The sequence below is a fragment of the Cyanistes caeruleus genome, chromosome 1 (genome assembly GCF_971803275.1).
Source record: "Cyanistes caeruleus chromosome 1, bCyaCae1.hap1.1, whole genome shotgun sequence".
In the NCBI taxonomy this organism is placed as follows: domain Eukaryota; kingdom Metazoa; phylum Chordata; class Aves; order Passeriformes; family Paridae; genus Cyanistes; species Cyanistes caeruleus.
This window is the reverse complement of record NC_141701.1, coordinates 141,028,581-141,045,603: the sequence shown is the minus strand read 5'-3', so window position 1 is coordinate 141,045,603 and position 17,023 is coordinate 141,028,581. Positions and strand designations below refer to the sequence as shown.

The following is a 17,023-nucleotide window of genomic DNA, read 5'->3' as shown; positions in this document are numbered from 1 at the left end:
TTTATTCTAGTAAGCACCTCCTGGTGTTACGGTGATGTTTAGCTCTTGTACTGTGGCAAAAACCTTTGGTTAGTCCAAAGGACTTATTTTTCTCTTCTATAAAGTATTTTTAGCTGCAGACCTCTTGTTATCAATGAAAATTTGTCAATAGGCATCAATGGATTTCTACTTGGCTCAGTAATGCACTTTCATTACTGGACTATTACTAGACAGCTGGAAGTTGCCTAGTACACATGCAGTTCTCATTTAACCAATAATATGGAATAATCAGAATACTTTGAAATAATCATAAACAGTATGTGGTGAATTGACAATTGGCCCATTCTGCATGGAGAAAAACATCAAGCCTTTGAAAATCTATGTCATCTCATAAAACAATACAAGGCATTTCCAAGTTTTCCACTTGCTGATTTGCTGATGTCTGTGCATAGCCCTAATCACCTGAGATCACTGGCACCTGCATTTTCATCACAAAATAAAATGTTTGCTTGACTGCTTTAGTTAAAATAAAGGTATTCCTGTCTTTTTCCATGGCAAATAGGAGAATGTTGAAATCAACTCAAATTACCACCTCATACTACATGAGATTTTGTTAAATGGTGCATTGCAAGCACTGTCTGTGTCACAATATAGTCGTGACTGTTTTCCATTGTATTTTCTAAAATAGTATAAATTAATATTCCATATCTGATAAGGAATGATATTTTTGAAGAAATGCTAAGGAAATGCTCTAAGGAGAACAGAAACAGATATATCTTTCTGTCTTTGTATTCTTCAGCTGATGTGTTCCCATAATGGAAATCAGTTTGGAATCTCTGCAAATCCAACAGCAACATTTTGTGTGCTGTTTGTAAACTCATTTATTGTGTTTGTAAATCCTTTTAAGTGTTCCTGATGATCTTAACAGACATAATTTCTCCCTTTCAGTGTAAGTACTTCTATAATGTTTGCAGTCATCTTTTTAAAAAAAATCAACATTTAAGTCTTGTAAGGAATTGAACTACAGCTCTATTAAAAAAGGAGGCTCCATGAAGTTCAAAAATTAGCAAACACCACAAACTATTTCAAGTTTAAAAAGCAAAATACGTGTGATCTGGAAATGCTATTGAACTCCATAATTTATATTTTGTTAAATATTATAACTCTCTTTTTAGCTGAAGTGAGGGCTACAGTCTATCTTGTGTGTGCTGGTTTTGGCACAGTGTGTTATCAAAAAAAGCATCTTCCTTCCTAGGTCAGGATCATTGTCTTTAGAATGTCTTTAGGTCATTCCCTCTTTTCCCTTCTTAAGGTAGTAGCTTCTGGGTAACTCAGAAACATTGTTTTAATATTTACTTGTTTACTCTACTTTTTTTTTTTTTTTTTTTAATTGTCCTGTCTAGTTGGAAATATTTCATACCCAGTAATATCCAAATGACTGATTTACTTGATAGAATAATTTCTGATGGCATCGGCATCAGCTTCAGGCCTACCTATGGAGAGACAAGTACCTCTTGCACAGATCTCTCTGACAAATGTGCACAGTGAATCCATGTTAGGTGACATCTTCTAGGATTAAGTGTTGTAGGATGTCAGCTGTGAATACAGCAAAGAGTAAGATTATGTAACAGGGTCTAAGAAAGATGGTTTTTAGAAATTCATCATTCTCTGCTGGTGTCCTCATAACTGCATGGTGAATTAGTGCTCACTTTCACTTCTGTCAATCAGCAAAAGCAAAACCTAAATAAAATGAGCTGTCACTTTTTTGATTCTTTTCAATGTGAAAATGAAAACATTTCTTGAGCTAATAAATGAGTCTAGGACTGCTGGTATGTGCTTGACTTTCTCAAACTGTATACTTCAAAGTGCAGAAGCTAGATAAACTAGCAGCTTGCTCAGTGAAGTTATTGTGCAGGAGGCAGGATGTCTATCAAATGATTGCTTTATAAATTTGAATAGATGTGATTGTTCTCAGCAATGTCACCCACTCTGTGGCTGGAGGCATTGTTTGACAGAGGGAATGTGAAGCTTTTTTTTTTTAAAATTTTATCCAGAGATGCTCTGCAGGAAAGTCAGCCATTCTTTCTCTGGATCCTCTTTATCAAAACAATGGTGCAAGAACAACTAGGGAGGCAGAGTATATTGCTGGCTAAAGTTCTGAAGGTCAGGCTGATGGTTTAGCTGCATGGTCTTCAGAGCAGATGAACCCAAGCGTAAGAAGAGAAATTTTCCATGGCAATTAAATGCTGCTTCTCATTTTCAGGGAAACTGGGTCAGAAGGCAGCATTAACAGGAAGTACTAAGGAATACATCTTTGGTTTTGTTGTTTACCAAATGTAAGGACAGATGACACAGTGGCTGATTTCTATCTCCATGGTGTGCTAGGTCAGTGTGTTACAGACATCTGCACATTGCTGCAATCTGCTTGTGAGATGAACACCAACAGCCCAAACACATTCCTCATCACAGTAACACAAATACAATCTGGCCCCTTGTGTTTATTTCAGCACGGAGTGAATTCTTTTGGTTATTTATAGATCCTTCTGAGATTGTGTCAGTGGGGTGAGAGTGAAGCTGCATGAGCAGCCAGAGTACCCCAGAGAGGTTGTTGGCTGGCACTCATCCACTGGCTGTGTAAAAGTCACAGAGGCAGAGATGTGGCCTTGCATATTTGCCAGTGGTGAGAGACCTCAGCCACAGACTGGAAGAAGAACTGGAGGAAGACTTGTACTTCTGTGGTTTTTGCCCTGACTCTCCAGGAGGGAAGTAATCTATTTCTCTGATATCTGTGATTCAGAGGTGATATTTTTTTTGCCTGGTGCTCTTGAGAAAGGCATTGAGAGGGAAACAGAAAATCATATGTACTGGGTAGGACTGCCTTTTATCCAGAGAAAGTCAAAGTACAAGACAGTAGTTGCTTTACACCGCTGCAAAGTCTATTATTGCTCCCTTATCTGACCTGCCCAAAAAACACATAGCTCTGTGCTGCTTCATGTGTTTGCATTGACAAGTACCTTTAACAGACTTTACCAGGTTTCTGTCAATGCCTTCATTCCTCCATAGCTCCATTGCTGTTCCTCAGGGACTCTCAAGAACAGGAGGAAATTGCATGGACAGGAACTGAGTGGAAGCTTTCTAGGGAATGAAAGGATAGAAAAGTACTTCTGTAGGTTGGCCAAGATCTTGATGAGATGTTTAATGGTGCTGTGATTTATTTCTATTGCTAATGGTGCATCAGGATGGTCGAGCATTTTGGTAAGAGGTTCTTAGATATTATTTAAATTGGAGTGAATGAAACACAATAGGTGTCATTAGAGATCTCTGTCTTTATTTTGGAGACATTCAGTAGCATGTTGCACGTATCTAGTAAAATACACTGGTCCCTATTCTTACTCTCATTAATACTTTTTTTACACAGTTTGATCAGATAAAGGACTCCAGATGTCATAAATTATTGATATTCTTCCCTTCTGCTCCTGATAGAGCTTTGCTCAGCCATAGTGCCATACTATGCTGCTTTTGAGCATGCCACAGGTGTGCTTTCACTTCAGGAACCAGCTCAGGCTATGCGAGTTTGTGTGCCTTGTCCCACAGATAAATGAAACCACACCTATAATCTCTATCATGTGAATATTTTCGTTTATATCTTGCTTGGACCATCTTGTCTTCGTAAGAGAGACTGCTGTGGGTTTTAGGCTGTCTGTTATTAACTAATGAAGGTCCAAGCAGCAAAGATGAGTGCTCAGAGAGGGAAACAGCAACCACCACATTTGATAAGGATGTGCTATTCTGCAGCACAGGAACGTTTACAACACTCACCGAATGAACGTGCTTAATCCTTCAATTCCTGTAGCAGAAAATTATCTCCCAGCATTTTCTTCTTCAGGTTACCTGCTGTAATTGCTATTATTCTAGGTATGAATTCCTACATATGAAGACAAACCCTTATTGTTTGGTCAAAAACTTATGAGAATAAATTCTTTTGGGTAGACATTAAGGGTTTTTTGTGGTTTTCTCAGTGGTTTCAGTAATTGCTTCTGTTGTGTTACTTTGTTTTACATTTCACCTTTCTTGTATCTGTAAGATTTTTTTACCTTTCTGAGACACCTCTCAGCTGCTCCATCATTACAACTTTTTCAAAGGAGATTGTAGTAGTGTCTAAAAGATGTTGTTCTACTGATCTCTTAACACATGTTTTTATTCTCTCCAAGGAAGGTAATTTCAGCATGACAGCTCACTCCTTGTTTATTTTGATTGCACATAGATGACCCTTACATGGTTTTCTTGCTACAGAACTGAACAGCCTTATTAGTTCCTGTTGCAGCATCAGAGGAGTGTATCAAGTCCATCGCTGAGATAATGCTGCCTGCTTTTGGAGCCCCAAAGACAAAAGAAACTTCAATCACAAATTCTTTCAGCTGGAGTAGTTGAGTGCATGTTAAACTGCACAAAGGAAAAAAACCAAAACAATGCTGCAACTTGCTTTAATTCAAGCTTGAGTTAAAAGTTTGCCAGGAATAAGTGCTCCTGGAATATTACTGGACTATTGGAATGATTACTATCTCAGTATTGCTATAAATAAGAACATATTACTTTTGCATATTGCTTAACTATTTTCACTGTAGTGAGATGACCACTACTATTCGTAGTCTTTTGGGCATGGGAATGAACTTTTCCAAGAAAAGACATGAAGTAAAATGTTTATTCATGTTTCCTTTTATTTTGGGCAGGGAAATAATTTCTATTTTTAAAAAATATGTGCTTTAAAACTAGACAGTCTCTACACTGGTTTCTTCATTTAACATTTTGCCTGATTTAAGAGCTTTTTTTCTTTTAGGATCCAAAGTAGAACGGTGGCCTGAGAAATCTGAAGGGCTTTCAACCACAAAAATCACCATACCCTTAACAAAGCAAACAATTTTTTTTTACAGAATATTCCTGAAAGACAGAGAATTCATTCTAATAGTGTTTATATTTAATTGTCTCAAGGGACACCAGCAATAGAAAATACTTGTTAGCACTGACAATTAATGGCAATTATTACCAATTAAATAATTCCCTCTCGAATAAACAGGGAAAAAAAAGTAGAGCCAGTCTGCAGTCCAGTAGTTTCAGTTTCTGTTATTTTGTTTCTTTATTTCAGTCCAGTTGCTATGTCAGCATAACAGTCTTATGGTGATAAAAGGATATGGAGTAGAAACTTGGAACATTCTTATTTATAGTAGATTTGTGGGTTTGGACTAGTTTGCTCATTTTTCTTTAGACAGTAACAAGAAACTGCTTCATGGGAAGCTTTATCATTGATAAATATTTTTAATCACATAAATATTTCCTGTATCTTTGCATCTGATGTTACAAATAGGTTTCTACCACTTTCCTGGGAAGATTTTTTCCCAACCTAAAACTTGGTGGGGAGAGTTTTATAATTTGTTATTTACATTGTGATATTAACTCTCTTTATTGCTGAAAATTTCTGGCAGAAACAAGGATGTGGTCAAAAAGAGGGAATACACATCACATGAATGTCTGCAGCTGGCTGGGTGACTGAGTTCCCTTTGTAGTCAAGGGGGAGGCAGAGGCATTTTTGGTGTGCACTAGCTAATATATTTTAGATGTTTACTGCAGGAAAAGAGGTGTTGCAGCCTATGCCTCCACTGACTGTGTTTCTTAGGTATCGACTGCACTAAGCCTGGGCAGCTGGACTCTGTATCCTGAATTGTAGAAGTCTAATGAGTAATACACAGAACACAGCATGCAAATCACAGAGGATATTACAGGGATATTACATGATACTAATTTGCAAATTGTATAGGTTTAGGATTAAGCCATTTGGCTGTTCAAGATTGATAGCCAGTGAGGAAGAAAGAACAATTCATACTTTGTACAGCTGGAGAAAAATGCCAGCGTGAATGCTGAGATGGTAAAGAGAAATCTGATGAAAATTATGTAAGTCATGATGCAGAAAATTCTCCATCACAGGAAAGCTTTTTGAGACCTCTGTGTTATGTGAGATGATAAGCAGGTATCTGCTGGCAGAAGAATACTGAATTGGGGACTCATAAGAAAAAAAATACAATTTGGAGAACAGAAAATAGGAGTTGAAATAATGAAATTAAAAACAATTAAAAAGCTGTCATGCAGACAAAAATACACTGAAAATAAGATAAAGTGTACTAAGAGATATTTTTGCCCTTGGAAAATCCAGGTGAAATTGGGTTCCCATTGGACCAGACATTAAATGAGCCTAACATGTGAGATATCTCAAAGAGTTTGAAAAACTAGTTATTTTGCTCAGTTTTCCAAAGAATTTTTGATGTTAAAAGTTACTAGTACACTGACTGGACTCAACACCATGACAATATTCTATTTGGATTATTGAGTACATAATCTTCATAGCAAATGGTTATTTCTCTTTCCCTTGGTTTGCTTTTTTTGGTTGTTAATTTTTATTTCTGTTTGTTTGTTGGCTTGGCTTGGTTTTGTTTTGTTTTCCCATCCTTGCTATTATTTTATTCCATTTTTGCCTTCAGCTACCTGTCTATAATTATAGCAACAGTTATTCAGGAATATGTTTGTTGAAAGTCAACACAAGAATATCACCACAGTGCAACAGTGACAGCTTGATCCATAAATCAGTGACTATGAAAAAGGACATCTCAGCCATTCATTCACGAGTGAGACATCCACTGAGTTGTTTTCTGGTACAGTAATGCTATAAAAAAACGTTGGTTTCTATCACAGTGCATAATGTCAAGAGGATTCAAGAATTTCAGAAGGTCTGGAGCATCTGTTTTTGAGATCAGTCACCCTGTCTATCTCAGACCTGTTTCTTCACTATGGAGAAACCTATAGAATTACAACTGATAACAAATAATAATAAGAAAAATACAGGGACTCATTTTCTTCTCAGACTACAGAATTACAGCTCCCTAAGAATTCTAAGAATAGGAATCAATACAATGCAAAGTCAGAAGGCAGCTTTTGTATCTGACAAATTATTCAATAGGCTAACTAAAACTGGGCCCCATTAGCAGTGTTTAAATATATAGATCACAACATTTCTCTGCAAACAGGTTTTAATTACATGAAATCTACCAGTGCATATGTTGGCATATAAATGTGCTCCAAATCATGTGGTTTCAATGGGAAAGTTTTGCTTAAAGAAATTCAAGTTCAGTCAAATTCAGATTTAACTGACTCAGATATCCAATTTTCATGCACCTTCCTAATGGTTTGATACACACCTGTTGAAGTCAATGGTAATCTCCCATTAAACCTTATGGGAAAGCATATGGTAGTAACTGAATTATTCAGTTTTCTTGTGATCAGATATCTATAAAATTGAAATTTAGCTGTCCCTAGATAAAATATAGAAGTACATGTAAATATTTATTTAAAAGATTTAATCATAGGCCTAATATTGAATATGTGCACATTTTGCAGCAGAAGAATTAATCCCAATATATAGACACATAATGTGATGCCTTAATTCCTTACAGCCTGGCAGTGCATTAAAATGTCAGTTATGGTGTGTAAAAGGCAAGGAACAGATATATTCTGTATAAGGTCATAAGAAACACTTTCAAATGCAGTTTCTAGAAAAAAAGTTTAACTGCAAAAATTAATTTAATTAATCAACATAGCAAGCAGTGACTCTTAACACAAGACCTAAAACAAGATTCTTATATTGTGGCCAGGTTCAGATGGTGAGAAGTGCATTTGTTAATCTTTATAATAAATCTTTCCTTTTGATCTCCAGGCTGCCAGATCTTTCCTGATCCAAGGAACCCTCATGTGTTTTGAGCAGAGCTTAAAAGAAGATGGTTGAATCCAATGGCAGTAATGACATTGGCAATCACTAGGAATCTGGAAACAATTACAGTTGCTATTTAATGTACATGTGTATGAAAAAAGTCACATAAAAAAATACTGTTAATAGCACTAATTTAATCAATGGATTTGTGAATTCCAAAGATTCTTGTACAGTCTTTTCTTTAGAAGAGTTTTTTGAAAGTTCTTTTCCTACTGGATAAATGGAAGGGACATTATGGGGTGCCAGCACTGAGCCCAAGGACATGAGCAACTTTTCCATTTACTTCTTGGGATAGTAAATCCTCAAAATCTTTACCCACGCATTTAGGTTGAGCTGATGTGATTTTTTTCCTGCTATATTTTTCTTTTCTCTTTTATTTCTAGGCTACTCACTTTCTTAGATTGAATTTTGTCTACCACAACAGAGTTTTCAACTTCAGTATGAAACATATTAGAGGAATAAACCATAAACGACTCTGCAGTTTACAACAAGGTGTCCATAAGATGCCCTCACATAAAAGCATAGGACAAGAAAACAAGCACAGTAAAATAATAAAATATCTATTGCACTGCTTGCTCACTCATACAGTAAAACCAAAAGTAATGCCTGGCTTTAGCTGACACACCATATCCTTTAAATGGCTGAAAAGACAGGAGCTGGTAGGAATGATTAGTTTCTATAGTGGCAGAAGGGAGATTTCAAGGGAATTAACATTTAGCCCAGTAGTCCTTTTTTACATCCCCTGATATCTGTTTCCCTTGAGATTGCAGGTGAGATTTTTGCTTCCTCGTGAAGCTGGTAATGCCAGGAGGTTTATGTTCAGCTGTTTGTTTCCTGTCTCTCAAAAATTCACTTCATATCTGGGTTCCTCCCCAGTAAATCTTCCCAGCCTTGATGCCTGAATTAGATATACCAAAAATATGGAAGATGAGATCCTAGACAGCCATAACTTGTGATAAATGGAGTTATTCCCATTTATATGTACTGAAGAAAGGCAAACATGCAGCAAAGATGCTTCTTCACAAACACCACTGATGCACCACCTCCTTACACTGTGTAACTAACAGATAACTTGCCACTGTTTCCTCCTGGCTTTTCAACCTTTCAACCTTTTCAAGGGGTAGAATAAAGAGCTCTTTTAACCTAATTCTTCAGGCTTTTACTAGAATTTGGCCAGTCTCTTGAATGGATTCTATCAGCAAGGACATGGAATGGACTTGGTGTTTGGATCACTGGGAAAGGCAAGAGCAGCACTATTTGTATCTATTACTGACAGCCTGTGTTAACCCATGAATGATTAAAGTCACACCTGAGCTAAGAATGCTCTGAAATTTCCTCTCAGGTTTGTCTCACATCCATGAGAACCTGGAGTTTTAACCTCCATATCATCAGTTCTTCCCCCTTTCCCTGTCTCAAGTGTCTTTCCTTTAAAACTGCTACAGTCTTGAATTAGGCCATTATTTCATCCTTTAAAATCAGTTCCCATTTACCCAGTTCACCACTTTTTGAAACCACAGTAACTCATGATTTCTGGGGCCAGAGGGGAATTGCCTGAGAGATGTGTAATGTGCTGAGCTAACATGTAAGGCTAAAGTATAAAATTTAGGTTATAAATGAAAGTGACAAGCAAAATTTTTCTCCACTTAGCTTTATTAATGATGCAATATTTTATTGCCTGTGGCTAAAAGTATTTATTGTCATTGTGCTTAGCCATAATTTGGTTTCATAATTCAGTTTTCTCTTTACATTTTTTCATTTCATTTTTTTTCCCCAGCATCTCTTTTTGTTTCCATGCAGATTGTTGTCATAATGTGTTCAGACAGTAGTAAGTGTGTGGTCTTCTGGGAGCAAACACATGCAGATTGGCATTAATCTGAAGAAGCAAAAGCTTAACTGTGGGCCTATTTTTAAGCATATGAATATGTTGCTGAAATCAATAGCTACATAGATTGTCCTTCCAGGGTGATTAATAAAACTGCATGTGGTTTTTTGGTTGTAGGCACAAACATGTATTTGGCAACATCCAGCAGTAATGTCTTCAACATTTATTAAACTACACAAAAAATCACACTGAGAGCAGAGGGAATATTTGTATGCTTTAAATTAAGTATCTGGTGAGTGACAAGCAGTGTTAAGGACCTTGCAGTATGAAGTCTTGAATTTGCACATCATATATTAATGTGATCAGAGAAAGATAATGGTAGTGAACAAAAAGGACTTTAAGGAAGAGAGTTTCAAAAGATGAAATTATTTGATTTAGAAAGGAGAGGAATTGAGCAAACATATCAAAAGTACTATTGAAATGGAAGAAGGGGAATATCCCTTTTCTCTGATAAATAGTATAACAAGAAAAAAGAAAGTTCAGGTCAGAAACTGTTATAAGGAAATACGTTTTGTTCTACAGTGTTTTATTAAGTAATAGAGTTCATTCTCAGAGGAAGTAAAGCCAATGAAGATTCCTAGTGAGACTGAATAATCCTATAGCTAACAGTGGCACCTGGAGTCATACAAGCAATTCAATTAAACTCATTGAAATGGCCATCAAATCTTGTGCTCCAGGGCTCAATGACAAAAGTGCTGCTGGACACAATCAGCTGATACCTGACAGAAGAGACAAGTTATAGCCACATGTTTGCTGGAAGGGTCTGCTGCCCTCTTCTCAGTGATCTGGTGACAACCAGTCTCAAACCCAGCATTAATGCTTGGATAGAGCCAGAGTCTTTTCTTCTGTAGATCTAAGCTAACATGGTCATTTCCGTTCTTCTGTGTATGTGTCTAATATTCTTTAAGATGGATAGATTGGCCATTCAATGGTAACTCTGTGTGGTATATTACTAGTACAATGGACTGTCCCTTGAGAGACTGCTTCAGTGTGTATTAAAAAAGGTAAAACAAGATAGCGGACCCATTGGAATTTTTTTTTTCATGGTTCATTGGTTGTTTTGTTTGGGTTTTTTTTAATTAACTGGACTAACCCTACTTGATGATTAGATCCTTTCATTCCAGCATTTTTCAGCATCAAATTCAGCCTATCATCAAATACGATTCTGTTCTTTCATCCATTTTATTGATTTTAATATTCTTTTCTTCAGATGAAAATTTTTATCGTACTTTCACATCAAGGATCTTCATAAAGGGGTTCCTGCCCTTTTTGGCTATCTTTCATCTCGATTACCATCACTCTAAAGAGAATGTAGAAGGATGGTGCTCTTGATGAAGTCTGTAATGACCATGACAGAGCAGAAGCAGCATCATGAACCTGTGCCATATGTGCCTGTATAGCTGTATAAACAGCAGTGTGGTCTGACAATGATTTTACTGACAATCCTATTCCCAAAATCATGCAGGTTTCTTCAAGCTGATTCAAGGTGACCACCTAAACCTCCCACATTGTCAGCAATGTCAATTACGTGCATGTCTTTGCTTTGTTGTGTAGATTCAAGTGTGGATAGAAAATTGGTTCTGTTTCACTTCTCACTTCTGTTATAACACACATCTTAACTGTTTAATGTAATATCTCTATTTAATTACAGGAAACGTCGCTTACTATACTGATGGCAAAATGAACACGTGCAATGTAAATGACATTGTACATTTTTACAGTGAGAGACAAAATGATTAATTATGATATGGAATAAATTAACTCATGCATCAAATCCTTTCAAGAGGTGTTAGAGGCAGGAGTTGTTTCCAGCTTAGTCCCTTCTGCAGGAAAAATTAAGAGTCAAATTATACTAGACACTAAAGAGCAGAAATGGTCTCCATGGGCTAGGAGAGCATATAATGATACCTAACATTTATAGACACACAACCTATCATCTTGCAGCTTATACTCTGTCAGGATCACTTCATTTATCACTTCAAGTACATTGTAACACCACAGCACACTCCCTCGCAAATTTTATTAGAAAGCATGAATTCAGTCATGGTGAGTATAAACCAGCTGGAGCACACTTGCAGGAGAGGGCACATGCATTAGAGAAACCACAGGTCATATTATGAAGTCAGAACTGCAAATTGATTACTTTAGGTCAGCCTAGGCAAAATCTCTGCAAACTTTTTCTTAACTAGTAAACAGGCTGTGAGTCTGTAAATTACTTCTCTTCACTGTCCAGAGATTAAAACTATGGCAATCTCAAGTGGGAATGAACACTATTTATCCAGTAATAAGGTCAGATTTCTCTAGAAGTGCATATTCCTTCCTTCCTTCCTTCCTTCCTTCCTTCCTTCCTTCCTTCCTTCCTTCCTTCCTTCCTTCCTTCCTTCCTTCCTTCCTTCCTTCCTTCCTTCCTTCCTTCCTGCCTTCCTGCCTTCCTGCCTTCCTGCCTTCCTGCCTTCCTGCCTTCCTGCCTTCCTGCCTTCCTTCCTGCCTTCCTGCCTTCCTGCCTTCCTTCCTGCCTTCCTTCCTGCCTTCCTTCCTGCCTTCCTTCCTGCCTTCCTTCCTTCCTGCCTTCCTTCCTTCCTGCCTTCCTTCCTTCCTGCCTTCCTTCCTGCCTTCCTTCCTGCCTTCCTGCCTTCCTGCCTTCCTGCCTGCCTTCCTTCCTGCCTTCCTGCCTTCCTGCCTGCCTTCCTGCCTGCCTTCCTGCCTGCCTGCCTGCCTGCCTTCCTGCCTTCCTGCCTGCCTTCCTGCCTTCCTGCCTGCCTTCCTGCCTGCCTTCCTGCCTGCCTGCCTTCCTGCCTTCCTGCCTTCCTGCCTTCCTTCCTGCCTTCCTGCCTTCCTGCCTTCCTTCCTGCCTTCCTTCCTGCCTTCCTTCCTGCCTTCCTTCCTGCCTTCCTTCCTTCCTGCCTTCCTTCCTTCCTGCCTTCCTTCCTTCCTGCCTTCCTTCCTTCCTGCCTTCCTTCCTGCCTTCCTTCCTGCCTTCCTGCCTTCCTGCCTTCCTGCCTGCCTTCCTGCCTGCCTTCCTGCCTTCCTGCCTGCCTTCCTGCCTGCCTTCCTGCCTGCCTTCCTGCCTTCCTGCCTGCCTTCCTGCCTGCCTTCCTGCCTGCCTTCCTGCCTGCCTGCCTGCCTGCCTTCCTGCCTTCCTGCCTGCCTTCCTGCCTTCCTGCCTTCCTTCCTGCCTGCCTGCCTGCCTGCCTTCCTGCCTTCCTGCCTGCCTTCCTGCCTTCCTGCCTTCCTTCCTGCCTTCCTGCCTTCCTGCCTTCCTGCCTGCCTTCCTTCCTGCCTTCCTGCCTTCCTGCCTGCCTTCCTGCCTGCCTTCCTGCCTGCCTGCCTGCCTGCCTTCCTGCCTTCCTGCCTGCCTTCCTGCCTTCCTGCCTGCCTTCCTGCCTGCCTTCCTGCCTGCCTGCCTTCCTGCCTTCCTGCCTGCCTGCCTGCCTTCCCGCCTTCCTGCCTTCCCGCCTTCCTGCCTTCCCGCCTTCCTGCCTGCCTTCCTGCCTTCCTGCCTGCCTTCCTGCCTGCCTTCCTTCCTGCCTTCCTTCCATCACATGTAAGAGTTTGATGCTTCCTATCAAGTTGAAGTTGCTATTCTAAGGTTTTTATAAGTTGAGCAGAGAACATTTTACGAAGTGTTTTAAGAGGGGAAGAAATACATTATTTGCCTGGAGAAGTGTATTTTTGTTCATGAACCCTTGATGCTGCATGAAATTAACACCAGTCATCTCAAAGAGTTCACAGTAAATAGTCCAACAAAAGCTCTCAACATTTCCCTCTCAAATTAAGTGCAGCTATTCCTCAGATTGAGGTACCAATAAAAAAGAAAAGGCATAATTTTTCCAGGAAGGCAGGAAAAAAGGACAAGGGGGGGTGGGGGGGGCACTCTTCAGAGAATAAAAGTTGCGAGCCTGGAAACTGGTAGAAGACACAGAGAAGATCAAAAGATATTGAGGCTGGTTATCAGACACTTGGCAGAGATACTCTTTGCTTTTACTTACTTTTGGTGTACTTTTTAAATAGAAATTATTTACATTCTGATACACAGTGTAAACAGATTTAAACCTCTACGTTTGCCACAAAGGAGATTTTGTTTTTCCAGACAACCATACTGCCAACCAACATTGCACAGGCATCTCCACATTCCTCCCTGTTCCATCCCTCATGGTAGTTCCTTCCCTTCCCCATTCCTACTGGGTGTATACACCTAGAGGATTCAGCCTGCTGCTAACTCTCCTGGCATCACAAAGCCAGTGGAAATAAGCATAAGTCACTAATAAATGTTACATCCCAAAGCTACAGCATGAAGAAAGATGGCCTTTTTCCCAGAAGCTGTGCGCTGAATATTTAAATTTGTTTGCAAAGCAGCACTGAAGGCGGTGTTGTCAGCCTGGGCACGTAGCTAAGTGCAAGTGGTGCAGCCTGCAGTTAATTAGTAAGTTTGCTTTGCTAGGCTGTGACTGCAGCAACTTTCTTCTCAGAAATGCCTTTCATGTACATAGCTGGAAACAAAACGTTCCACACAGAAGTTCTGTCCACGTGTTTAACTCTCCTCCAGGGTGTCGCCAATTTACAATCTCCTGAATAAAAACAAATCAGTGTTAATGTGAACACACAAAGGATTTGAATGTTCTTATTGCATCTCACTAGTATCTAAAGATTTTCTCTCGAGTATGCATTTTTTCTAGTATTCTTAGAGCTTTCTTCTTGTCCAAAATCTTTTTCACATGCACTTGTACATACACTAAGAGTTTAATATGGCTGCCGTCATAATGTATAAATTATTTATTGATTTTCCATTATATAGACAATTTGAGAATAAAAAAATAATAATTTAATGGAGTTAAAATAATAGGAAAAAGCAAATTTTTCATACAATTTGGCAAACAAGTCTAGTCTTTGAATATAAATACCTAAATATATTTCTGTTATTTGAAATATTCAATTATTTTTGAAAATAAAAATTAGATAAGGCAAGGGGACAAGAGGGGAAGGGCAGAAGATGGGGACAATGCCTGATATATTATGATATTTCCACTCATTCATAAGGATTTGGTTTGAAACCAAACTTGTTTAGGCTTTTGGAAGGTTCTTTTTGCCTGCATTTTAAATCCCTTAGCCCTAATTTGCTTTTGTCATCTATTCTAGAATAAATTCATCTTCTTTGAAGTCAGTGAAACTGCACTGAGGTAAAAACCAATAGAAGAAAAGCAACGGTTTTAAAGGACACTCACTGCAGTACCTTGATAAAGGTGAAATTAGTTAGTTTAGTCTGTTAATCACTTGTCAAACTCTGCCATTATATAAAGCATTAGCAGCTGCAGTCTATTGTCCAGACAAGGATAATCAGCAAATCCAAGTTTATAAATTGTTGACTGGAAACAATGGTGTAGAGATAACCCTGGAGAGGTTGTGAAAGACTTCACTGGAGTTTATTTGCATTGCAATTCTGCTGGAAGTCACAGACGCTTGGCTTCCTACCTACTTACTGCCATTTATTTTTGATATGCCCCAAAGCATCCATGACACTTATTAAAATAGAACGGTGTCTAGGCAGCCGGCAACGCCACTGGATCTTGTTTCAGCAGCCACTCTATTTTAAGAAGTTCCAAGGAGGTTCAGTGTACATCTTCAAAACTACTACATCTGTTGATTCATGTAGCTCGTGGAACCTTTGACCTAGATCAAAAAATTCCAGCACTTAAGAAGGGAATTTGTGCAGCTTCCAGTGTCCACTTAGTTTTGTGTGCTAGCAAGGCATTCTTATTTATGTAGCTTTATTTATATTTTTGTATGATTTATAAATTACATTTGCTTATAATCAAAATAAATTCCACTTTGCTAATCCATATTCTGCATATTTATTTTTCTGAGTAGTGTCTTGATGTACCTTTGCTCAAAATATGCCTTTTTATTTTATTTTTCTTAAGAGTGTCATTAATACTGTATATGTAAGAATTTCCCTTTTTTCTCACTTTTGTGGTAAATTCTTTCTGCAATTTCTGGATGTAAGCCAGATATGTTAGAGTGAAAATTGGAGCTATTCTCTCTGCAAGCCTGCCAATGTTCTCGCAATGGGGAATATTAGTTTATAAATTACCCCAGGGAGAAATGCCAGTCACAGAAAACTCAGGAGTTCCACAGGAGCCAAATCACACCTTTCTCATATTTCATTTTTGTGAGTGCTCACATTCAAATGTAAACAATGTTTACATTTGAAAGAGATTTTGGCATTATAAAAGACCTCACTGCTTCATACATCTTGGTGAAATGGTTCTGTCTGAAATGTCTGTTTCTTGCAGACTACTTTCTATTTCTATTTTACTGGGGAGAAAAAAAGCTGATGTAAAATAAACCAAACTAATTTTTTTTTAAAAAATCTAATTTTAAATTCTAATTTAAAAAAAAATTATCCCTGACATATTGCCTATCAGGATATAAGCAGGAGAGGAGCAAAAGGCCAGCTTCTCTTATCAAGTCTGTTCTCGTCGCTGGCAGTTCAGTTTGCTTCTCACAAAGCAGCAGAGTTTTGATGAGCATTTTGAGGTGATGAGTATTTGTCTCAGGAACTGATGGTGCAATAATGTCATAACATGGAGGATACAAGGCAGATAAAATAGGCTGTAATGAAGTACATAAAAGGACAGCAAAATATTCCCTCAAAAGTGAAGGCCATCATACTGGAAGGATACATTTCCAGGTCATTTCAATCAGTATCACTGCAGGAATCAGTGCAGTTACACCAGCTGTGAATGTTCCCTGCAAGAACAAGTTGTTGTCAATTGTGTCACCCATTTCTGAGTCTTATTTAATAACTCCTATTTCCCATCTGCAATGATGCTATTGGGTGTTGCATGATTATATTGGTTATGGTCCTGCCTTCTTCTCAGTGAATATGTTGCAAAAGAATTTTTTTACTTGAAGGGTTCAGGCACAATATCTCTTGCAAATGTTCTGAATGCTTTACAGTGAATAGAAATTACACAATTGTGACCCATGGTCTGCTGATGTAATTAGGTTTCTAATTAGAGGATAGCATATAAACTTACACATTTGCACTAAATTTGTTTGACAGAGGTTCCCCAAGTGTTTAGTACCTTCTGGGCTAGACTACCTCAGAGTGAGTATAAAATTTAATTCAGTAAAACTTTGCTTATTCATGCCTACATAGTTTTTCATTCTGAATTTCTTTGGATGTAGAATGCAACTGAAAAGAGGATCAGCTAAGGACACTTGGCTTGTTTAGCCTGGAGAAGAGGAGACTGAGGGAGACTTCACTGCAGTCTTTAACATCATCACAAGAGAAAGCAGAGAGGCAGGCACTGATCTCTTCCCTGTGGTGACCAGTGACAGAACACAGT

General features: G+C 38.5%; 1 protein-coding gene across 2 annotated transcripts in view; it reads right to left on the bottom strand.

The window, feature by feature from the left end:
* Positions 1–9,424: 9,424 nt before the first annotated feature.
* LOC111924071 (uncharacterized) overlaps positions 9,425–17,023 on the bottom strand; it is a 22,705-nt gene continuing 15,106 nt past the window's right edge. Inside the window, exons 5-6 of one of the 2 annotated variants that reach the window (XM_086864268.1) lie at positions 13,095–14,242; positions 9,425–12,502 (exon numbers count right to left, since the gene is read on the bottom strand). In XM_086864268.1, coding sequence (XP_086720394.1) covers positions 14,153–14,242 — 90 coding nt within the window. In that variant the 3' untranslated portion in view covers positions 9,425–12,502; positions 13,095–14,152. The remainder of the gene's footprint in view (positions 12,503–13,094; positions 14,243–17,023) is intronic. The other variant, XM_086864273.1, reaches the window with a different exon arrangement.